The 24,612-nt window shown below is 36.9% G+C and overlaps 1 protein-coding gene across 1 annotated transcript in view; it reads left to right on the top strand.

The window, feature by feature from the left end:
- The window catches only part of CEP85L (centrosomal protein 85L), a 154,508-nt gene extending 130,108 nt beyond the window's left edge, over positions 1 to 24,400 (top strand). The window contains exons 11-13 of the mRNA XM_082669082.1: positions 13,330 to 13,434; positions 15,517 to 15,748; positions 19,910 to 24,400. Coding sequence (XP_082525208.1) covers positions 13,330 to 13,434; positions 15,517 to 15,748; positions 19,910 to 20,073 — 501 coding nt within the window. The 3' untranslated portion in view covers positions 20,074 to 24,400. The remainder of the gene's footprint in view (positions 1 to 13,329; positions 13,435 to 15,516; positions 15,749 to 19,909) is intronic.
- The last annotated feature ends 212 nt before the right edge of the window (positions 24,401 to 24,612 follow it).

Here is a 24,612-nt window from a genome sequence, read left to right as displayed (position 1 = left end):
GAATGGCCAACCTTAGTCCTATGTAGATGGTGATGTCCTTCCAACATGCTATAACTCTGTTTTATATTACTTCAAATTCCTTGGCATAGCCAAAATAACACAAAATACTTTATAATTAAGAACAACAGAGAACTTCCCAACCAATTTTAACATGAATTATGCATTTTAGCTATTAGTATAGTATTAAACTTATTGTAAAATGTCATTGCCATTGTAGTTTGCGTGTTTTGTTCCTCCACAGTGCTGGGAAGTTGTTCCATTTTTGGGTGTTTAGTAGACAAAGCCAACTTAGTATTATTCGAGTTTCATGTTTCACTGCTTCTTTATGCCCCTGCACACTGTTGAGAATATCAAATTTGTTAGAAGTTCGTTTGGCTGATTTGGAGTACTGCATTGTCTTGGGTAGATGCAGGTTATTCTTATAGCTTAAATTTTATGACACAAAAAATAAAATCCCTTGCCATGTTTATTACGTCCAGTTTATAGGCAGTAAAAATAAGGCATTGTTATAGAGTGAAAATGCTATATTTAAAATACAACTATTGAACTTCCCTGGTGGCTCAGTGGTTAAGAATCCGCCTGCCAATGCAGGGGACACAGGTTCGAGCCCTGGTCCAGGAAGATCCACATGCCGCAGAGCAACTAAGCCCGTGCACCACAGCTACTGAGCCTGTGCGCTAAAGCCCGCAAGCCACAACTACTGAAGCTTGTGCACCTAGAGCCCGTGCTTCACAACAAGAGAAGCCACTGCAGTGAGAAGCCCATGCACCACAACAAAGAGTAGCCCCCGGTCGCTGCAACTAGAGAAAGCCCGCGTGCAGCAACGAAGACCCAATGCAGCCAAAACCAAATAAATAAATTTTAAAAAAGAAAATAAAATACATGTAGTTTACTACCTTGCACCAGAACTCAAATAAATACTTACCTGGTTTAGGTCAGTGGCAAGTTTATTGATTCACAACTTTGGAGGTTTGGGGAGAAATCAGTCTTCTACTAGTTATATTGTATTTGTTGTTGAATATAGAAAAAGTTTTACTTCATGTAACAGTATATGCTGATTTTGAAATTGAGTTCAGTGTTATAAAAACACAGATTTATCTACTATTTTGTTCAACCGTCAAGATGATATTGTTAACTGGCATGAATACCTTGATTAGTAATTGATCCTTTAGAAATATTCCCTTTCCTTATATCCACGAAACCAGTGTAGCTAAACTGACTTCTCCTCTTACAGGTTTTTCTTCTGTCAATATATATACTATAAAAAGACATTTTGCAGTAGAATGTTTCCCATCATTTCCATAAACATGGCTACAGTCAGAATGTGAATGAGTTCTTCACTGGGCATTATTACCTTCCTTCCTATTTATCCCTCAAAAGGACATTTCACCCATATAACCTTGTTTCCAGTGAGCTGCTATCTTTATGTTATCATTGTAATCTTTTGGCAGAGGAGATACAAAGTAAAAAAGTTTGTTATGTTTACTTGTTTTCTCTAACATGTTAAAAAGTTTTCTCATTAAAAGAATTTACGCATTTAAATGGCCTTTCTGAATTGACAGCTATCAATGAATGATTATAATATTACAAAGTAAGAATGACACTTTTAAAAGTCTTTAAGACTGTTCACTTTTAATGGCATGGTTGGGACCACCAATCTCAAAACTGTGACAGTATGTCCTATTTATAACGCTTCAAGAGAAGATGTTTCCACAGCCTCAGAAGATTTTATTCCAATTTTTAGCAATCTCTCTTATTAAAGCTTTCATCAAACAGGTTTTTTCAGTAGATATGGTGAGAAAATGGATCATAATCCAATACAATGTCATACAGGCAGAATATAACTTTTCTTTAACCTAAATAAATATTGATTTAATGTTTTTCATTATTATCGTGTGATTTTATCTCCATTTTTTATGTTATCCTAGTTTTGTAATGTGTCCTGACATGAAGTTTTCTTCCCAAAGTTTTTTAATTTTTAAAAATTTTACCTATGTGTAAATGCTTTATATAATGCATGAAAAACTGAAAATTTCTCATCAGAAATCAGTACTAATTTTTGAAAATCCTAACAGCCAAAAATATGTATTCTATCAAAGGAAAAGTAGATTTTTAAAAAATAAGCTTTCTCTCTAGTCTTTGTACTTACAAAGAGAAAAAATCTTTAGTGTATAGGCCTTTTGTGTGCACAGTATAGTTGTTAATTAAAATCTTAGAATAAGATATGTAAAAGGTGACTTTTGAAAAGTCAGTTCTTTGTGTCTGAGGTGGGAAGTTGCAGGAAGGGAGTCAGCTCACTTGAATCATGAAAGAGTATTCTTGAGCCTGTGCTATGAGTGGTCACCAAACCTATATGGATATTCAAAGTACTTGGGTTGCTTTCTAAAATACAGATATCTGGGCCCCATTGTGAGTCTGATGAGTCAGTATCTCTGGGGTGAAGCTTGAAATAATGTATTATTAATAAGTTCTCTAGGCAGTTCTTCCTTATAGCCCAGTAGTAGTCCTAGTCCTAGAGCCTTTAGGAAGTATTGTACAATCCTCAGCTTGCTCATGGGACCACAAGTGGGACTTGACTGGAAAGACTGAGATTTAAGTTTAAAAAAAAGGATTTAATTCTGAGACACTAACCTTAGGTGTGTAATGGCACGTTTAAACTCTTTTGGTAGCTCTTGCTTTATAAGCCTGAGAAAATCATGACCTGGAAGAAAAGGAACCCAGGCAAGTGGTGCTTTTTTAATTTTGTGCAGATTTTTTAATAATAGTTTTATTGATATATAGTTCACACACCCTATAGTTCACCCATATAAAGTATACAATTCAGAGGGACTTCCCTGGTGGTCCAGTGGTTAAGACTCCACGCTTCCAACGCAGGGAGCTCAGGTTTGATCCCTGGTCGGGGAGCTAAGATCCTGCAAGCCAAGTGGCCAAAAATAAATATACAATTCAGTTATTTTTAGTATATTCACAGATGTATGGAACCAAGACCACAGTCAATTTTAGAGCATTTTTGTCACCTCCAAAAGTAACACCTTTAGCTGTCACTCTCTTAAACCCCATGCCCTCCTCAGCATAAGCAATCACTAATCTACTTCCTGCATTTATAGATTTGCCTGCTCTTAGACATTTTGTATAAATGTAATCTGTGGTCTTTTGTGACTCTTTCTCTGACCACACCAGTTGTTGAGCTCCATTAATTGCCAACACTCTGCTGTTTTCAGCAATGCCCTGTGGCATAAATTGCTTCATAGACTGGTCCATTCTGGCTCCTTTGAAGGACTAGCTTCCTGGGTTAATGTTTGAGATTTTTACTGTTCCCAGGAGTGTTCTTCCCAGCTGTCTCTTTTACTGTTTCTCTCTTGCAAGCTAGCCAGCCTACAGTAGAGCCTGTTGCTCCAGTGAATCTAACACTGTCCTCCCAACTGCCTTTGCCACAATCTCCCGCTATTTTGAGAGTGCCCTTAGGATTGAACTTTATACTCTGTTGCAAAAGAATTCAGTTCCTTTAGGGAGACCTTCAGCGGTCTCTGTTCTGTGGCCTATTTATCCCCAGGCAAAATCTCTGAGCCTAGTCATTGTGGGTGGGAACAATGTCAAGATTCTGAGTGACTCTAGCTGAGTGCTAGTGGAGGGAGGGTGCGCAGCAGCTCTAGGTCTCTCGGCTTGCCTCTTTCAGTGGATATTCCTGCCCCAGAAGCCAACGCAAGGGCAGTCAGGGCCCCAGTATTCTCGTGGCTACACCCCAGGTAAAGCCTTCCTCCCTTGAGGCGGCTTGGGCTCTGAAGAACGGAGCCCCCACCTTTTGGCTGCACTTGCCTGGAACTTAGCATCAGCTACAGATGAGAAGTGCTGACGCCCTGCCCTTCCTAGGAAGACAGCGGTCCAACTAGGAGCTGGGGGAGGGGGAGCCCTCTGTTCTTGGCTGTTCCAGTCTGGAGTTTCCATCTTGCTTAGCTGTGAGAGGGTAGGAATCAAGTGGATTTTGTTTCAAATACCACAGACTTCAGCTCTTCTGAGTTTTAATAGCTTTTCTTGAATATGTTTCTTCATTTGCTTGTATGAACCATTTCCAGAAGCTTTAAATGTGTTATTTTATGGTTTTTCAGCAGTTTCCTTGGGGAGCAGGTCTGAGGAGCTCCTCATGCCATCATGCTGAAAGCAGAGCCCTCAGGGAGATTATTTTTAAAATGATATCAGGTAACAAGGTGATAAGAAAGGAATTTGAGGTGTACACTATCTTCAATTATTATTAAACAGAAACCTAAAAAATTGCAATTTCTATGGTGCTTGCATATTCCTTAGTTTTACAAATATTTTGAAAATTCTCTTTTATCAGTATGGAAGAATGAGGAAAAGGAGTTTAATATTTGTCTACACTTAGGCCAAAGTGAGAAATAGAACCTCTGTTGCCAAATGCAGAGGTGTCAGAGATGATGCTAGTGATGATATTACCTGTTACAGGAGCAGTTCTTTCTGGTTTATGTTTATTATCTCTAAGCCTCAACAGTAATCTTACAAGGTAAGAAAGAGCATATTTTTATACTTGAAGCTGCTGAGATTTAAAAGGTGTGCCCAAGGTCTCAACAGCTGAGATTCTAATTCATGTCTGTCTGACTTCAGAGTTTGTGCCTTGGGTGTTAATCCTGGATGTCTCAAAGTGAAAAGTCCCAAGAAAAAGAAAAAAAGATGTTAGTCTGATTTCTTCCTTGTATAAGCCTTAGGGGAGGGAATTGTTTTAAGGGTCTTTTCCTGGAATGAAAGATATTTAAACTGGAGCACACTGGGAAACTAGTCTTCTGCGGAAAGCATCTTATGCTCAGTTACCTAGAAGCACAATTTGGAAATTTTGTCTCCAAAGTGAAATCTTTTAGTACATTACACTTTACAGTGTGGTGGCATTATTTGCTCCTTGAGATGAATAAAATGCCTTTTTTTTCTGATACATTTATTTCAAGAGCTTTTTGCGGTACGCAGGCCTCTCACTGTTGTGGCCTCTCCCGTTGCGGAGCACAGGCTCCGGACGCGCAGGCTCAGCGGCCATGGCTCACGGGCCCAGCCGCTCCGCGGCATGTGGGATCTTCCCGGACCGGGGCATGAACCTGTGTCCCCTGCATCGGCAGGCGGACTCCCAACCACTGCGCCACCAGAGAAGCCCTCAAGAGCTTTATAATGGGTACACTAAGGTCTTTGAACATTCCTTATCCAGTTCAGCACTTAGCACAGTGCCTTGTGCATAAAAGAGGCTCAGTAACTGTTTTGAATGAGTAAACACAGATTCTTACTTAAACAAAACTAGGTGTTAAATAGTTACTTTTTCATATTTTGTCATTTATTCACCAATTCAGGTCATTTAGTAATTGTTAACTGAGTTTCTACCATGGGCTAGGCACTCTTCTAGGGGATGACTAGTGAAAAGAGACAAAAAAACCTTTTTCCACAAGAAAATTCACCCATAATGCTGAATTTGGAACGGGCTCTTTTTTGTTGTTTTGTGGTGTTGTTGTTGTTGTTGTTTTTAATTTGGGGCCACACTGTGCATCATGTGGGATCTTAGCTCCCCGACCAGAGATTGAACCTGCACTGGTCCACTGGTCTGCCAGGGAAGTCCCTGGAATGGGCTCTTTTTTTCCCCCAGCTTTATTGAAGTATAGCTGACAAATAAAATTGTAAGATATTTAAAGATATCATTTATATCATATATATATATATATATATCATATATATATAAGATATTTAAAGATATCATTTTAAGATATCATGGTGATTTGAAATAAGAAATGGGCTTTTAAATATTAGTATAAGAAGAAAGGAATTAGTGTTAGTTGCATAAGTATTTTGTACTAGGTAAAAGTAATTTAGGCTTTTTGATTGTAAGCAACAGAACCAATTCAATTTAGCCTAAGCAAAAATAGTAGAATATACTGTATTACAAGAATGCAGAGATATCTGTGGAATCCATAGGTAGGAATGAAGCCTGGCTTCAGGAAGGAAAAGGCTTTGTTGCTGCTCGCATTCCCCTCTGTTTCAGTTCTTTTCTCTCTCTGCAGACTGACTTCCTTTCCTCCTTAACTCATATGGCAGACCATGGCTGTCCCACAGCCCTGAAGTTCTGTAGTTCATTTCCCGCCACATGCAGAGACTAACTCATAGACTTTGGGTCTCACTTCCTCAGGTTTGGTCAAGTGTTCATTCAGCCTGACCCGGTGAGCTATAACCCAAGAATATAGAATCCCAGTACAAATATGACTACTTATGTATGATTCATGGGATTTGTGAATAGGCAGGCATCCAAAGGTATTGTCTACATATATACCACATAATTTTCACAGTACTTTACAAGGTTGGAAAATCTTTCTGATGAATTTGGAGCCTAGAAAGGTTGGATAACTCACCCATGATTATACAACACATAAGCTGTGCACCCAAAACCTAATTTTGTCTGACTCCAAAATCTTATCTTGTTACCATTAACTCTATACTTTCTTTCTTTCAACCTGTTATAACATTAGTTTCAGGTGTACAGAATAGTGATTTGATATTTTTATATGTTGCAAAATGATCACCACAGTAAGTCTAATAATTAACATCCATCACTACTTAGTAAATTTTTTTTCTTGTGATGAGAACGTTTAAGATCTACTCTCAGCAACTCAAATGTACAATACAGTATTGTTAACCATAGCCACCATGCTGTACATTACGTCCCCAGGACTTATTTTAAAACTGGAAGTTTATACCTTTTGACCCCCTTTGCTCATTCCCTCCCCGCTCCCACTCCCTCCCCTCTGGCAACCACACATCTGTTCTCTGTTATCTCTGAGTTGTTTTTTTTTTTAATATTTCACATATAAGTGAAATCATACAGTATGTGTTTCTCTGTCTAATTTATTTCACTTAGCATTAGGTGCTCAAGCTCCATCCATGTTGTTGCAAGTGGCAAGATTTCATTCTTTTTATGGCTGAATAATATTCCATTGTGTGTGTGTGTGTGTGTGTATGTGTGTGTATTATATAAAATCACATTTTCCTCATCCATTCGTCCATTGAGGGACACTGAGGTTGCTTCCATGTCTTGGCTATTATAGATAATGCTGCAGTGAACAGTGAGGTGCACATATCTTTTCAAGTTAGTGTTTTCATTTCCGTTGGATAAATTCCCAGAACTGGAGTTGCTGGATCACATGGTAGCTCTGTTTTTAGTTTCCTGAGGAACCTCCATGCTGTTCTCCATAGTGGCTACACCAATTTACATTTCCACCAACAGTGGAAGGATTCCCTTTTTCTCTACATCCTAGCTAACACTTATGTCTTTTTGATAATAACCACCCTGACAGGTGTGAGGTGATCTCATTGTGGTTTTGATGTACATTTCCCTGATGATTAGTGAAGTTGAGCAACTTTTCATGTGCCTGTTGGCCATTTGAATATCTTCTTTGGAAAAATGTCTATTTAAACTTGTACCCATTTTAAATTGGATTTTTTTTTTCAGCTCTTGAGTTGTATAAATTCTTTATATATTTTGGATATTAACCCCTTATCAGATACATTATTGGCAAATATTATCTACAATTCTGTAGGTTGCCTTTTCATTTTGTTGGTGGTTTCCTTTGCTGTGCAGAAGCTTTTTAGTTTGATATAGCACCCTCCCCTTTTTATATTTTTGATGCCACAGTTTATCTTGTCTATCCATTAACAAATTATTGTAGTTATAGTTCTACTACTTTTGCCTTTTAACCTTCATAGTAGCTTTATAAGTGATTAACCTACCACCTTTACAACATTGGATTATTCTGAATTTTACAATATATTTACCTTTACTAGTGAGATTTATACTTATCCTGTTACTAATTAGTACCCTTTTGTTTCAGCTTAAAGAGTCCCTTTAACATTTCTTGTGAGGCCAGTCTAGTGGTGATGAACTCCTTCAGCTGTTGCTTGTCTGGAAAACTCTTTATTTCTCCTTCAATTCTGAAGGACAACTTTCCAAGTGGAATGTTACTGGTTGGCAGTTCTTTCCCTCCCCTCCACCCCAGCACTTTGAATATATAGTGCCACATTCTTCTGGCCTGCAAAGTTTCTGCTGAAAAATCTGCTGGTAGCATCATGGGCTTTCCCTTGCATGTAATAAGTTGTTTTTCTCTTGCTGCTTGTAAGATTCTCTCTCTTTAACTGTTGACAGTTTCATTATAATGTGCCTTGCAGTGGGTCTGTTTGGATTCATCTTCTTTGGAACTCTTAGTTTCCTGGATCTGGTTGTCTGTTTCCTTCCCCAGGTTATGGAAGTTTTCAGCCATTACTTCACTTAAGTTCTCTGTCCCTTTCTCTCTTCTTGCTCCTCCTTCTGGAACCCCTATAATGTGAATGTTGGTCTGCCTAATGTCCCATAAGTCCCTCAGACTATCTTCAATCTTTTTTTCTTTTTACTGCTCTCATTGGCTGAGTTTCACTGCCCTGTCTTCAGATGTACTGATCCTTTGTTCTGCCTCATCTAGTCTGCTGTTAAACACCCCCTATTGTATTTTTCAGTTCAGTTATTGTATTCTTCAGCTCTGTGACTTCCATTTGGTACTATCTTATACTGTGTTGAAATTGTCACTTTCTTCTTGCTTTGTTCTCCTTACCTTGGTGAACATCTTTATGACCATTACTTTAAAGTGTTTATCCGGTAAACCACTTTTCTCTTTTATTAAGGTCTTTTTCTGTGGTTTTATCTTATTCTTAAATTTGGAACATATTCATTTTCCTTGACTCTCTGTGTTGGCTTCTATGTACTAGATAAAACAGCTATCTCGCCCAGTCTTGAACGAATGGATGGCCTCGTGTAGGAGATGAACTTTTCTTAACTAGTTTTTAAAAAGGTGTTGAGAGAAAAATATTAAATTTTATTAAAAGAATATAGTCTTCTTATTAATGATTTCTAAATGCCATTATCTTGTTAAGTATGCATGCTCTTTATTGATTGCTATTTCTTATGATAGTAGCACTATTATCTTACCTTTTATGTGTAGTTACATATGCTATTGCAAAAATAGTGTGCTTGTATTAATAAAATCATAACAGTTACTATGAAGCCTTTTGACTGTTCTCAGCAATAAACTTAAAGTGACTGACTTACACCTTGTTTCTAGATAATTGAAATATGTACAGTAAAATGACAATCAAAAGAATTCAGAGGAACTTGCTTTTTAAGATTTTTTTGGTTGTTTTTGTTGTTTGATTTAACTAGACACAATGAATTTAAGGTCCGTTGCATAAATCCTATTGTAATGTATAGGCAGGTTAGTAGACTAGTATATAAAAATTAGACATATTACCTTATTAGAAACTTTTCCAGTTTATAATCTAAGGATAAGTTTAGTTTCATTTGTGATATTTATGTTAAGGTTTATTTTGAAGACATGTAAATTACTTTCAAAAATATTGTATCATATTCCAGTGAGCAAGATTAAGAGGTACAAACTTGCAGTTACAAAATAAATGAGTCACAGGAGTGAAACGTACAGTGGGGGGAATATAGTCAGTAATATTGTAATAACTTTGTATGGTGGCAGATAATAACTAGATTTATCATGGTGATCATTTTGTCTTGTACAGAAATATCAGATCACTATGTCGTGCGCCTCAAATTAACATAGTGTTGTAGGTCAGTTATACTGCTAAACTACACACACACACACACACACACACACACACACACACAGTGTCATATTTCAAAAAAGGGGTTTGTTTCTTTCCTAGGATTCTCTATTTATACTTCTCTTGGTGATCTTACCCAGTCTTATGGCTTTAAATATAATGTGTGTGCTCACTACTCCCTAATTTTTATCTCCAGGTCAAAGTGCTCCCCTTATCTTACAATTTGTATATCCAATTGCCTTCTCAATGTCACCACTTGATGTATTAGACATAACATGTTCAAAACTGAATTTCTTAATTCCCCTAAGCCAAAAAATAATAAACCTGCTACACCTTCCATATTTCCCATAGCTATTAATGACAGATCTGCCCTTCCATTTGCTCTGTCTGGAAACCTTAAGACTTACTCTTGACTTCTCTTCTGCCTTACATTTTGTGAGCAAATCCTGTTTTCTTCAAAATATATCTAGCATCTGGCACCTTCTCCCGACCTCCACTGTTGTGCCACTGTTGTGCCACCCTAGTTCAAGCATCCTCATTCTTTATCTGGATTATTTCTTTCTGCTGCTACCCTTGCTTGCCCACAGTGTTTTCTCAGCAACCTGAGTGAGCTGTTAAAACAAATATCAGATCACATCATATCTTCTTAGTACCCTTCAGTGGTTCCTCATTTTTTCCTGAGTTAAAAAATCAAAGTTTGTGGGCTTCCCTGGTGGCGCAGTGGTTGAGAGTCCGCCTGCCGATGCAGAGGACACAGGTTCGTGCCCCGGTCCGGGAAGATCCCACGTGCCGCGGAGCGGCTGGGCCGGTGAGCCATGGCCGCTGAGCCTGCGCGTCCGGAGCCTGTGCTCCGCAACGTGAGAGACCACAAGGGTGAGAGGCCCGTGTATCGCAAAAAAAAAAAAAAAAAAAAAAATCAAAGTTTGTAACATTGGCTTAGAAGAACTTATGCAATCAATTCCCCACCTCGCCTTCCTTCTCTGACTTGATCTCTTACTCTTTTCTGTCATCCTGGCTCTCTTGCTTTTTCTCAAACAGAAAAGAAACCATCTGCCTCAGAGCCTTTGCACTGACTGAAACATACTCTCTAGATACCTATGGGACACAGTCTCTCACCTCCTTCAAGACTTTACTCAGCTATCACCTTTTTCCATGAGCCCTTATTCTACCCCATTTGAGATTTTAACCCCCCTGCCTCACCACGCCCTATTTATTCTCCAAAGCATGAGGCAAGTCCCAGTGTGTGATGCTACGTAACTTATGTATTTATTATGTTTATTTTCTTTGCTCTTTTCCCTCCTAGTACAAGTTCCACAAGGACCAAGTGTTTTGACTGTTGTGTTCATTGGTGTACCATCCAGTGAACAGATAGTGCTTGGCTGTAATTTCTGCTAAATGAATGATTGTAGGAAGGAATGTGTCTGTGGAACTCTTGTATGGCGTGTGGGGCGGGGTGAGGTTGGTCGCTTGCTGTGTTTCTATGGTAAGACTGCTAACTTCAGTGGCTTTCAAAACACTTCCTCCTAAACTGGGTTTGTGGAGTACATAGAATGCGCTGAGTCAGGCACGTTTGGCTTTCCTTCATTGGAGCTGTTTGTATATGCGCCAAAAAATGGTTAGCGTTTCTGGATATTTACATCAAAATAAGAAATGAATTTAAAACCACTTTCAACTGCAAGAATGATTGTGATCAACACCTGTGGATTAGTAACTGAGACTTTAAAAAAATCGTTATTAAACAGGAAATTTAAAGAGAAATTGTAGACATTTAAAAATGATTTCGTTTTTAACTTCAGTAATCCCATTCTAAGCGTAGTAGAGATTCCCCTCACCTTGCTTTTTTCTTAAACTTTAGACATGTGCTTTTTCATACAATTTGGGATAGAGAAGTAATTAATCTTTTAGGTGAAATGTTATTGTCAGACAGCTATAGCACTCACACCTAGTATTATCCTATAAGTTGTACAGCATTTGGTCTTACTAGAATGTGTCTGTGAACTCTTTCTTCTATTAAAGGGCTACTTGATTAGTGCCTTTGAACCTAACCAACATAACACGTTAAGCTTAATGAATTTCCCCAATTCAATTTTCCTTCTTATGACAGACAGCAGTACTCCCAGACATTTCTGGTTTATTCTGATGGAGATTACCTTTTTCTTCACTGATTTAAATTTAGTCTTACACAGTAATGTATTAGATTTATTAGCTACTTATTAGTCACGTTCAATATGATAAAAATAAAAACCACTATAATCTTCTAAAGAATTATATTACAGCATTGTGAAAATACCTCTCTTGGGTTCTGTTTTCACTGTTAAAATATGAGATTTAGAGTAGTTTATTTGTGGTGCCTTTCTTCTACAATTGTAATAAAATAAACAGTCACAAATCTTAAGAAAATTTAGGATGAATTCTGGATTCTAGCCGAATAATCTTGTCATGCCAGTAAGTATGAGTTTTTAGCTAGATAAATAAATCCCAACATATCATTCAATCAAATGGGTTTTGATTCAGTTACAAAGGAATTTCAATATCCAAAAATATATATTATCAGATAGCCCATGTGACTTTGTACTGTGGAATTGATCCTTGTGGAATGTAAAACAAGTTTTCCCTGGAAGAAAATGTACTTGTTATAGAGCTTGATTCATTTGTATCCAACTTTTGAGTAATTAAATATAGTATTTTTACAGAGTTTAGCAGACAAATGAAATTAAAAAGCAACAAGGTTGAATACTGTTACTGAGAAAACTGTTTTATATTTAGAGTCTTATCTCAACCCGTGGTGACAGCTATCCTCTCTTATTCCATCCAGAGATAATGTGAGGGAAAAAAAAAAACCTTCACAGTAGATTGTGTGCTATTTAGGTCATCAGCATTCTGAAGTATTTTCAGAGTTGAGACTAAATATAGATCTGAAGCAAAAAATAATGAAATTTCTTCTTTAGTCATGTTTATTGATCTTGTGGTTTAAAAGGGGAAAAGTTGATGGAAAAAAAAATCACTGATAAGTACAAGGTTTATGTCAAGTTCTTTGGTGTGTAGCTGAAAATCAGATTTATAAGCTGAAATGACCCAAGCACTCTTAAAATATCCTATATTCTGCTTTGGTATACTCAAGATTATCTCACAATAGTATCATGTCTGAATAATTTTATAATGGAATTAAGAGAGATTAGTTTATCTAAGTCCCATAATAGACCTTTGCCCTGAATTGAACATCATATTCACAGCTTGGAATACTATACACTGAGAGAGGTTGTTTAGCTGTTTCAAATGATAGAAAACAGGGATAGTCGTACGATCTTATTATCTTGTACCTTATTAATCATAAGAAAAAGGGTTTTTTTAAAGTATAGATTTGCTAATACACTCCCAATATATAAACAAAAGTCAATAAAATAAGAACTGTTTGTAATATAGTTGTTAAACAGCAACATTAGATTTAACATGTTTTACCCAGATTAAAAACTGTCTTGGTAAAGATGATATTTTCTCCTTCCTCCCTCCTCCCCTGCTTTGGAATTATCCACTCTAGAAGTAATATGGGTTGATTGAAAAGTGAAGGCATCATCTTCCAAGGGGTGAGGGAGGTCAGAACATCTAAAGTATTCAGAGCCAGTATTCCTGGTTACCTACCTGATTGCATTTTGCTTTAAGCATTAACATGCTTTGCAATTCTCTTTATTCTAGTCTATGCAAGGGAAGCTTTCTAAAGAAAAATTGACTACTCAAAAGATGATGGAAGAGCTGGAAAAGAAAGAAAGAAACCTTCAGAGATTAAGAACATTGCTTGATGTGAGTAAAAGAAATTCAGATAGCTTTCAAGGATGATTCAGTACCTACTTAAGTTAAAGCAAATGCCTATTTTGTACATATTCATAAATCACTTTTTAATTGAAGACTTGATTTGATGTGCCAGTTAATTAAATCCATTAGGTTTCTTACTAAAATTATAATCTAAAATACAAACTTTTATTTTTCTAATGTCTTAGAAACAATTGCACAAACTTAACTATAGCAAAGTCAAATGGTATACAGAGATTAGATCCTAAAGTCATCAAATGATGCATAAGTTGAATATAAACAAAATTACCCTTGAAAATCCTTAAGGGAAGGTGCAATGTAGACACTTCATCACTGGAACAGGTCACACTTTCTTCATTTAATTATGAGATGAAATACTTGGCTTGCATTTAAGGACATGTTATATAAAAAATGCTTATTTTAGTTTTTGAGTTGTCATCATGACATTTTCCTCTAAATACTTAGGAATGCATCTCCAAAACTTAGGGACAGTTTCCTATATAACCATTTCACCATTGTCACACCCAATAAGAATAATAATTTTCCTTGGCGTTTGATAATACCTAGTCTTATGAAAATTACCCCCTTCTTCCCCAAATGTTTTTTTTTTTAACATCTTTATTGGAGTATTATTGCTTTACAATGGTGTGTTAGTTTCCACTGTATAACAAAGTAAATCAGCTATACATATACATATGTCCCCATATCCCCTCCCTCTTGCTCCCCAAGTGTTTTTTATAGTAGCTGTTGAAACCAGCATTCAAACAAGGACCGTGTGTTGTGTTTCATTTTGTCTTATAAACCTAAAGTTTCTTTCTTCTCCCTGAAGAAACTGGGCATTTTGTCTTACAGACTTGTAAACTTGTCACACCTAGTTTTGTCTGATCATTTCCTCATGGTGTGGTTTATCTTGTTCTCTCCCCCCTGTATTTCTTGTAAGCTAGGAGTTAAAGCTAAAGATATTAGATTCAGTGCAAACATTTTTTGGCACGAATACTTTGTAGGTATTGTTCACATCATCAAATTATACGTGTTTGTTTATCCCACTGTAAGTGTCACAAGTACCCATCTCACTGGGTTAAGGTGGTGACAGACTGATTCTTTCCATTGTAACATTGTAGCCTCTGTAGTCAGCAGTTAATGGGGTTGTTGATACTTAGGCAAGTGTGTGGATGTGCAGTTTGCCAGCAACCTTTCCCTTGATGGTTTTAGCTTACACCAGTGATCATTGTCTGAATCATTAGATGATTAAAACAACAGTAATTTTTTCTAATATCATTCCCTTTACATTTATTAGCTGGCATTTGTCTGTAAAAATTTGTATTTTCCTCATCAACCCAGGCTATTTGGCTTTTCTGAAATACAGTTCCAACTGGAAAGCTAGTTAAACTTACCTTTAATTAGCAGTTTTCAGGATGAGGAGTAAATGGTGATAATTTGGGGAAGAGGTGAGCGTAGCTTTTTCTGAGCATAATAAATCATGAGTTTGTACTGATACTTCCAATTCAAATTTAACAATTCAGAGTTGTTTGGCGTTTTTTTTTTTTCCTTTGATTTTATATTTTTATTTCTTTTTCTCTTACACTGAAAAGTTTGGTTCCTGTCAACATTAATATAGTAACATATATACTTTTTTCCCAATGTACAAAAAATAGTTTCAGAGTAACTAAATCACTGTGGCTACTAACAATAAAACTGTAGGATGAGGTTTAAGTTTTCTTTGCAGTTCTTTTTGTTCTTGGGATACATATCATAGCAAAATATATACACAACCAAGGTACTTTTTATGTGAGATCATGAGAGACCCCCTAGAAACTGAGGCTGTTTGAATTCACGTTTCCTCTCTCAGGTTTACTCTAGGCCATCAGATGGCACCGTTTCCACTATTTAAATTCTTTTTCGCTCCCTTTTTATTTTTCCTGCTATATGTATGCAGTTAAATTTGGTTAATGGGCATGTAATATTCCACTGTTTTCTTTATAGAATTGGATGAGGGATTGTTAACCTTTATGGCTTTTGAGTACCTTTCCTCTGTTCTAACAACCAGATTTTTGTTTTCTTTATCCATTGCAGAACCAAAGACAAACAGAAGAGACCTGCTCTTTATTGGATCAGGGCCAGGAAGCAGACCAATCCAGGCAGCAGACCATTCTTTCCAAAAGGCCACTATTCGATTTGAGTGTGATTGATCAGCTGTTCAAGGAAATGTCCTATTGTTTGTTGGACTTGAAGGCATTGTGTAGTATTCTTAATCAGCGTGCTCAGGGCAAAGAGCCTAATCTTTCATTATTACTGGGAATCCGATGTAAGTGGCTAATGACTTGTTCTTACTGTATTGCTTAACAATTAGAAATGTGTTTTCATGAATCGGGAACTTCTGACTGCCTTTTCCCTATTTGTTTTTATCTCCTTTCGTACTTAGATTTATATATTTCTGAATCAATCTGTGGGTCTGAATACCTGTTCCTACTTCATTGCTAGAACTTGCCTCATTATGTTTATAGAAATGAGCAGGGTCGTAGTTGATATGGACTGCCACTCAGAAGAATGCCTATAAATGTGCCTGCTAGGAGATGTTTCCTATGCTGATTCTGTTAATATGTGACTGGAATGGTAGTTGGGTGTGATTTCCTGATTACTCTTCTAAAAGTAATGATTCTCTTTGCTTTCATGTGGCAGTTGTATTAAATTAATGACCCAGCCATCAGTCCACTGGTAAAGTATTTGAGAGAAGGTACTCGTAAGCTTTCTTACGTATGTTCTATGGCAACTGTCTAAAGTAAGTGCCAATGCTGTCACATGAGCCAGTTTTCATGGCCCATAGATCTGTTGCCCTTGTGATGCACACCTGCTGGCTTTGTCCCTTCCAATGTGACACCCACTCATTCTGCCTCAGTTCTGCCTTCCTGAACACATAATGGTGAGAACCACCACAAGAATATCCTAGTGTCTCCTCCCGTCTGTGCTAATTTTGCTGGAACACTCAACTTACATGGCTCTAAATTATTATAATATTGACATGTTGGTCTCTTTTTAATATGGAGGAAATGGACTTCAGTAAGGAGATATGAGTGGAGTAAGACCATAGTGTTTATGTACCAACATGTTTGTATTGAGTAATTGCCTAATAATATGGTTAATATGTGACTGAGTGGAGACTAGTTTTGTTTCCAGTTTCATCAAAAAGATTCTGCCGTCTTGCCTCATAGTAGTTATTTTGGCAAACCAAATAATACTCTTTATCGAAGTATCTCACTTGTTAATTGAACCATGTAACTGTACTCAGAGATGTCAGCAGAATTTTCCCCTCCACTTCATAAATGTGAGAACACATATATGAGTGTGGGTATGTAAAAAACACTTTTTTAAAAATATTGAAGTATAAGTTGATTTACAGTGTTGTGTTTTAGTTTATGGTGTACAGAAAAGCAATACAGTTATACATATAAAATATTTATTCTTTTTCATTTTAGCTTATTATAAGACATTAAATATAGTTCCCAGGAAGACCTTATTGTTTATTTTATATATAGTAGTTTGTATCTGCTAATCCCAGACTCCTAGTTTATCCGCCTTCCCTTTTCCTCTCTGGTAATGAAAGGTCTGTCTTCTATGTCTGTGAGTCTGTTTCTGTTTCATAGATACATTCATTTGTGTCGTATTTTAGATTCCACATATAAGTGATATCATATGGTATTTGTCTTTCTCGTTCTGACTTACTTTGCATAGTATGATAATCTCTAGGTCCATCCATGTTGACGCAAGTGGCATTATTTCATTCTTTTTATGGCAGCTCTATTTTTGGCTTTATGAGGAACCTCCATACTGTTCTCCATAGTGGCTGTACCAACTTACATTCCCACCAACAGTGCAAGAGGGTTCCCTTTTCTCCACACCCTCTCCAGCATTTATTGTTTGTAGATTTTTTGATGATGGCCATTCTGACTGGTGTGAGGTTATACCTCATTGTGGTTTTGACTTGCATTTCTCTGGTAGTTAGCGACGTTGAGCATCTTTTCATGTGCCTGTTGGCCATCTGTGTGTCTTCTTTGGAGAATTGTCTATTTAGGTTTTCTGCCCATTTTTTGATTGGGTTGTTTCTTTTTGAAAGACACTTCAATGTTTAAGTATATTCACTCACTCAGGAAACATTTATCAGATGCCTTCTACGGTCCAAGCACTAAGGTGCTGATAATGCAGGTAAGTTGAATACAGCCCTTGCTCACACATTAACCAAAATATTACAGCATTGTGGTAAGTACTGTAACTGAAATGTGATCAGAGGGCAGTGGGAGCACAGGGGGAAAACCAACTAAATCTACCTGGGAAGGGCTGTGAAGGCTCCATGGAGTAGCTGGTGTTTGGCTTGAATCTTAAAGGAGGAGAGGTTTGCCAGGTGAACATGGGGTGTTTAGTTAGCAGTGATCTCTTGGAGCAAGAAATAAAAGCTCACACACAAAAGACTGGTTTTCTCCACCATTTTAGAGCTGGTCACCCCTTCAGTTACTTTGTAACCTTCTACATCTGCACTGTCCTGTGTAGCATTTATTACTTTTTCAGTACCAGGATAAGAGCGTGCTCCTAATGTGAACAGAAGGGAGACTCAGCACCTCCCACACACAGTGTACAGCCCTTCCAGTCTTCAAAGTCTAACCCCAGAGCCCTTACCTTATAGGCTGGCATTTGCAAATTTGACCAGCCAACTAATTTCTCAAAAACAATGGAGGTGTTTTGAACCTTTATCTCATCACACCATCAGTTATCTGTTGATACTGTTCACCCCACCCTTCTTAAATCTGGGCTACCATGGTTTCCATGACATCATTCTCTAGGCTCCACTTCTACTTTTATGACTGCTCAGCCTCAATCTGTGAAATTCTCCACCACTTAAATACTGGCGGTCGCCCAGGAAACTTTTCTTGTTGGTCTTTTTGTTTCTATTTACTTTCTCTGAGTAATCTTGTACATATCCACTTGTTTGCTGTTTTCTCTACACCTTTGACCCATACAGACATTCATCTCTCACTGCCTAGAATGTCCCTTTTGTCCTGATTGTACTCACCTGTATATTAGGACCAGCAGTTTCACAGGTATCACAGACTCAATATGTTTGAAACAGAACCTACTTTTCTTTCCTCCCTACCCTAAACCCGTTCCTCCTCTCAATAAGTAGAACCACTATCCACCTATCACCCCAACCCAGATTTTATCCTCCACCCTACTCGTTCCCCCATCTGTGTCCCGTGTCCAGTCCCTGGCCCCTTTCCAAGCTGATTGATAATCGAACTTCTTCATGTCTATGAGTCCCTTCCTACTTGTGACGTTTATTCCTGCTGCCACATCTCCACTGCACTGTTGCCTTAATTCAAGCTTTCGTAGCCCTTCGTCTAGACTGGTTTCTCTGCCAAGCCTTGTGCCCTCCCCACCCCAGTCCATCTTTACATTGCTGCCAGAGCCATCTGTCTAACCTGTGATTCTGATTTCCTAATACCCTCCCTGAGAATAGAGATAAAGGTGGCTCCCACCTGCCTCTCCAGCCTTGTTTCTTGGACCTCCCCTCTCTTAATTTGTGTTCTGCTATTTTAGAGCTGGTTTTCTTGATATTTCTCAATTTCTGTCAGACTGTTTTGTTTTCTGCTTCTGTATACCTTTGTTCATTCTGCTTCCTTGTCCCATTCAGTGAACCTGTCCCCTCTCCAGTGAGGCCTTTTTTTTTCTCTTCTTTGTGCTAATGTAGCCTTTGTGTAGTGGCAGGTCACCTGTGGTACCTGACTGAATTTACTTGTTTGTGAAACTGTATGTAAATCATTAAGAATAAGCCACTGTATGCATTATTTTGCTGACCTCAGCACTCAGCATAGTGCCCAGATCATGATTCATGAACAGTAAAACAGTTCAATTAATGTTTGTTATAAATAACAAGTTATCTGACTCTTATGCCTCCAATTAGTTAAAAGCTAGCTAACTCAGGGCCTTACCCTCAGTGATTCAGCCATTGGGCAACTAGCTATCAGCCTGATTCAGTTGTTTAGAATCATAGGGTCCCAACCCACACACACACACACACACACACACACACACACACACACACTCGATTGTTAATACTTTGCAATCTGTAAAAATATAAGATAATGCCCCTCACCACACAGTGATTTTCAGATTTTTGTTTCTGAGTTTGAAGAGAGCTGTTAGAGCATGTTCCTTTTTACTTTTGGAATATTGTCATCCATTAAACCTGTTGAATTTGTGTGTTATCACTGTATGAATTTAATGCATTTTAGTTAGCAAAATTTTAAAAGGACCAAGTAGATAAGATGCATTTACTATTGAGTGATGCATAATTTAAACTTGAGCCTGACTTGTATTCAGTATCCAGCATTATATTTACAATGATAATAAGCTGAAAATCCTAAAATGACTTTGTTCCCAAAAAATGTGAGATTTTCTCCATGTTTTATTTCCACAGCAATGAACTGTTCAGCTGAAGAGACTGAGAATGACCACAGCCCAGAAACACTCACTAAAAAACTGTCAGATGTATGCCAGTTACGGAGGGACATAGATGAATTACGGACCACGATATCAGACCGCTATGCTCAGGACATGGGAGACAACTGTGTAACCCAGTGACCAGCGTTGGCCCCACAGCAATAACGACCCACTGTTACACGCTGCTGTGCTAGGCTCTTCACATTTCTTTTAGGAGCCATGATAGAAACTTGCAAGTGACATACGACTTGCACATAAGTATTTTTTTCTGTGGATTTGTTCTGTTGGGGAGGAATTGGGATGTGAGGAAGTATCGAAGGGGCTTATCTAATCAGGAAAAAAATTAAATTACCATTTGAAAAATATGATAAAATGTATAAGAAAAAAATTCCTGTATTCTCAAACTACTGATTGTAGGACCAAGCTGTGAAGAGTGCCCTTCAGATAAAGGGATAGGATTTCTTTTAATCCTGTAGTTTTTTTTGTGTGTGTGTGTGTGTGTCTGTATGTGTGTGTGTTCACAAAATTATAAAGATTTCTAGGATCAAAGCAAAGCTTCTAAGAAAGGCACACACTGTATTCTTGTGCTGCTTCTTTGTTCATGGAGAAGCTTGTGTTGTACTTGGGGTTTTCAAGGGCTGGCTGAACGAGAGTTGCCACAGCAGGCAAGTGTTCAAATAGTAGTACAGCAGGCGAAACCATCTGTGTTTGAACAATCCCTGTGCTGAGATGGTGAGGTTGTAGGGTTGGGTTGATTTTAGTACTGTAGATAGGTCAGCTGTTTTTCCAGAGTGCTTGTGAATTGCTGAAGAGATGTGAAATTTTGATGTGATGGTTTTCCCGTTAGCATTGTAATGTATGTATTACAAGGCAATTTAACGTAATCTGAACTAATTTTAACATGTCCCTTACTATTTACAACTTTTTGTTTATATATTTTATCTATCTATCTATATATCTATATATATATATATCAATGTAAACAAAGCCATATATAATTAATGCAAACCTAAGGCCTCAGATCATTATTGTAAAAGAAAGATTAACAAAGTGACTCTGGAACAATAGCTTATTTATCCAAATCTCAAATGTTTACATTTTAACAGTTGTGTATCTGTTTTAAAGTTGAAACTACTTTAAGAAAAAAATCAACCTGTATTCTTTATATCTGAATTATCACTAGCATAAAACAAAATCTAAACCCAGGTGATATTGCAATTCCTTTTGTTAGGTAAAGTACATTAAAAACAGGGTTCTTCATAGAATACAAATTTGGCCAGGTTAGTTCTTCTTCTGGGGTACAGGATATCACTATGAAATGCAACTGACTTTTTTATAGACCTATAATCATTTAAGCTTCCAAATGAGTATTTCCCTGTCTTAACTGGTATTTTGGAAGGACTGTATATTCCATTGCCTTCAGAGCGTTTAAATGTACGTTCTTTTTAATGTACTTAGTTACGGCAGTCATTGTCCTTTACGAGTTGTTTTGATTTATCTCTTGATGCAACCCCAGGTCTCATTTAGGTCAAGACTAAATAACAGGTAGAAGGAATGAGGGATGTTAATCAAGCAGGAGAATATTGTTTGAGGCAAGAGCAGATCACATGTCTGTTTTCTTGCCGAGCTTATATACTGGTATAAAGGCTGCTCCTAGAAAAATACGCTCCTAAAGTTTTCAGCAGTGAAAACATATTTGGGATAAGGCCTTCAAGGAAACTACCCAGGAAGACATTCAGTTCAGAAATTGGCTTATATACAGCTCTCAATAGTTATTTTATAGTTATATTTCAACAATCAGTTATAATACATTGTAAGGACATCAGACTTTCCCTTCCATTCAGTGCCTGAGTCCTCCCTGCCCTTTTAAGCCTTAGGATCTGGGCACTAAGAAATCAGTGCATTGTAGTGATTCTGCATCCCAAGGTCCCTAACCTAATAAGGAAGGACTTAGTCACTAGCAAGAATTTGGCTTTCTCATGTGTTCTTTTGTTTTTGAATGTTGGTGGTTTGAAGACAATCAGGGAGTAGTAAATTTGTACCAAAAATCTGATGCAAAGAATTCTGCCTTATAAAAATTAAGATCTGTAAAAATGGCCCTTTACAGTAAAGTAGGTAATAGCATCTGAAACAGATAAACCACAAGTGTAGCACACAACACTTTTACATCCTCTTTGAATAGAATCCCCTCCCCCACACCCCAGCCTCCATAATTTTGAAAGTAAAGGTACCCTAAAATAATAGTGATAATGGGCAAATAATCACTGATTTGGGTCACTAGATTTTTAAATGTATATGTTTGGGGGGTTTATGGTTAGTATTGTTGTTTAAACAAACTTTTGATCATTTGTTTTGATCACTGTAGATACTTTGTTTTCTGGCTTAGTTGGGATTAAGTAATTTATATTTTTAAAAAATAAGTTAGCTTTCTAAAACTTACAGAATTTGACTTAGTTCACGTATCTTGAGGTTAAAACAAATTTAACCTAGTAGAAAATTAACTAACTACTGCTGATGTATTTCAGTTTCCAAAATGTATGCTCCACATAAAAAGGGGATTTAAGATGTGATAGTGTAAGTATAACCCTGAAGTACAGAATGTAATCTCTTGGAGTCTGGGTTTTGAAAAGGGGCCTAGATAATAAGTAGACAGACTTGGAGGGAATTTGGGGGGAAATAAAACTAGTAGTATTCTAATTTGTCAGTATTTAATTTTGATTTTGATTTTTCAGAAAATTCCCCTTTCCCAAGACAACCTTTTGTGTTAGAATAGTAAGAATATCAGTATCTCATTAAAAACAAAGATTTTACTGTTAGGCTAGGTAAGATGGGCAAATAGAAACACTATAGTATCTTGTCCTGGTTTGAACTAGGATATTCTTGGAAGTTATTACAGTGATTGTATGTCTGAGGTGAAAATTAACCTAAGTTTTAAAGTAAATCTGTTTGAAATTTTGCTTAAGTATTGACTAGGTAAGCCATGCCTGAATTAAATAAATAAATAAATAAGTGTGGCCCCTTTTTGTATTTGAAATAGGATTCGGTATTTAATGTTAACAGTATTTTATTTTAGTGGAATTTGTTTTTTGGTCATGGCAATTTATTAAACTGAATTAGGCTTCTTCCAGTAGCCTGTTAGAGACAAGCTCAAGAGCTGGAAAGTGTTGCTAAAATGGATATTGTACATTTCTGACTCACTAATGAGCTTCTAAATTAATTCTGTCATAGTTCAAGACTTATTAATAGGATTCTCTTAGAGGGCATTTTTAAAGGAACTACTTTATTGGGAAAATGTTCTTTCAGTATCACTAATAGTTCATTGAATAATACAGTAGCTGAGAACTTGGACTATATTTTTACATCACACAGTTCAGCTCAGGCACATCTTCAGTTTGGATTATTGGCATTCTCTTATGCAGCTTTCTATCACTGTAGATATGTAATTACAGAAATAAGCAATTCTCATAACCATGCTCACTCAGACTGTGTCATTTGAAACTGCCAGTAGCTAGAGCTCTCAGAGCCAAAGTTAATTCATTTTGTTTCCATTTTTGACAGTTTTTTTTCCCAGTGTTCACAAAACATAAAATTTCTAGCTTCACCCCAAAATGTCATGGTGAAAATTGCTGCATGATAATGTTCTACATTTAATCATGAAGAGGGAAAGGTTTTGGATATTTGGATTTTTTTCTTTTTTAAAAGAAGTATTGAGTATATAAAGAATGTAGTTTCAAATCAATAAGTCATTAACAACACTGTTACAGCTGCATACAGAGAGAACCTTTTGTGCCTTTTTGCCTGCAGTAAGCATTCATTTCTATTTTACGTGAGCTGTAAGAATGTTGATGATTATTGCACCTTGTTCTTCTGTAAATAGACTTGATTAGGATTTTTTTTTCCTTTTTTTTAAAGCAAGGAGCAGTTTTTCGTTACTAGGTAGATACCTTAGTAAACATGAGGGGAGGTATCAGATATATGTCTTTGGAGCCCAGCCTTTTCCCTGTTTAGTGAGCAGGAAGCTCCTTTGGATTATAGTCATTTGTGTGTATATGTGTACATATATGTATAAATAGTTATTTAAATATGTAAACATAAAATTCAGCATCACATTGGTGTGATGACAAGAAGTAGTAAGGTGCTAGGTGGTTATATTAAAAGCACAGCAGAGTGTATAATCAGTCACTATGACTGGTGGTTTTTGTAAACTAGGTTCAGTTTTTGAACCACCCAGAATACCTCATGTGTAAATACAACGGTCATGACTTAATTGAAATACAGTTATTGTAAGAAGAATGTGAAGCCACTGGTTGGCTTATGCCTTCTGATCTATCATCCTTGCCTCTTTTTTTGTAAAGGGGTTGTTTTTTTGTTTTTGCTTTTTAATAGGGTTTACAGCTAGAATTTTGAATGCCAAAGTTCTATTTATTAAACAAAAGAAGTTTTCAATGTTAATGGCTAAGTATTTTTCCACTGGACTATTGTTTGTTGATGTTGGAATTTGTATTAACAGAGAAATAAATTTTTTTATAAAAGATTTATGTCTACCAAGTGCCTAATGTTATTATAAAAATGTATTTGAAATTTCAGACTCTCTGAATTCTCAATAAGAATATGCTGACTTGACTTTTTAAAGTTTTCTTTAAATACGCAAGAGAAAATCTTACTAGATCGGGGACACTT

The sequence above is a fragment of the Grampus griseus genome, assembly GCF_964374135.1.
Source record: "Grampus griseus genome assembly, chromosome: 13".
NCBI lineage: Eukaryota > Metazoa > Chordata > Mammalia > Artiodactyla > Delphinidae > Grampus > Grampus griseus.
The sequence above is the reverse complement of the archived record's forward strand: the minus strand, read 5'-3'. Positions and strand labels throughout refer to the sequence as shown.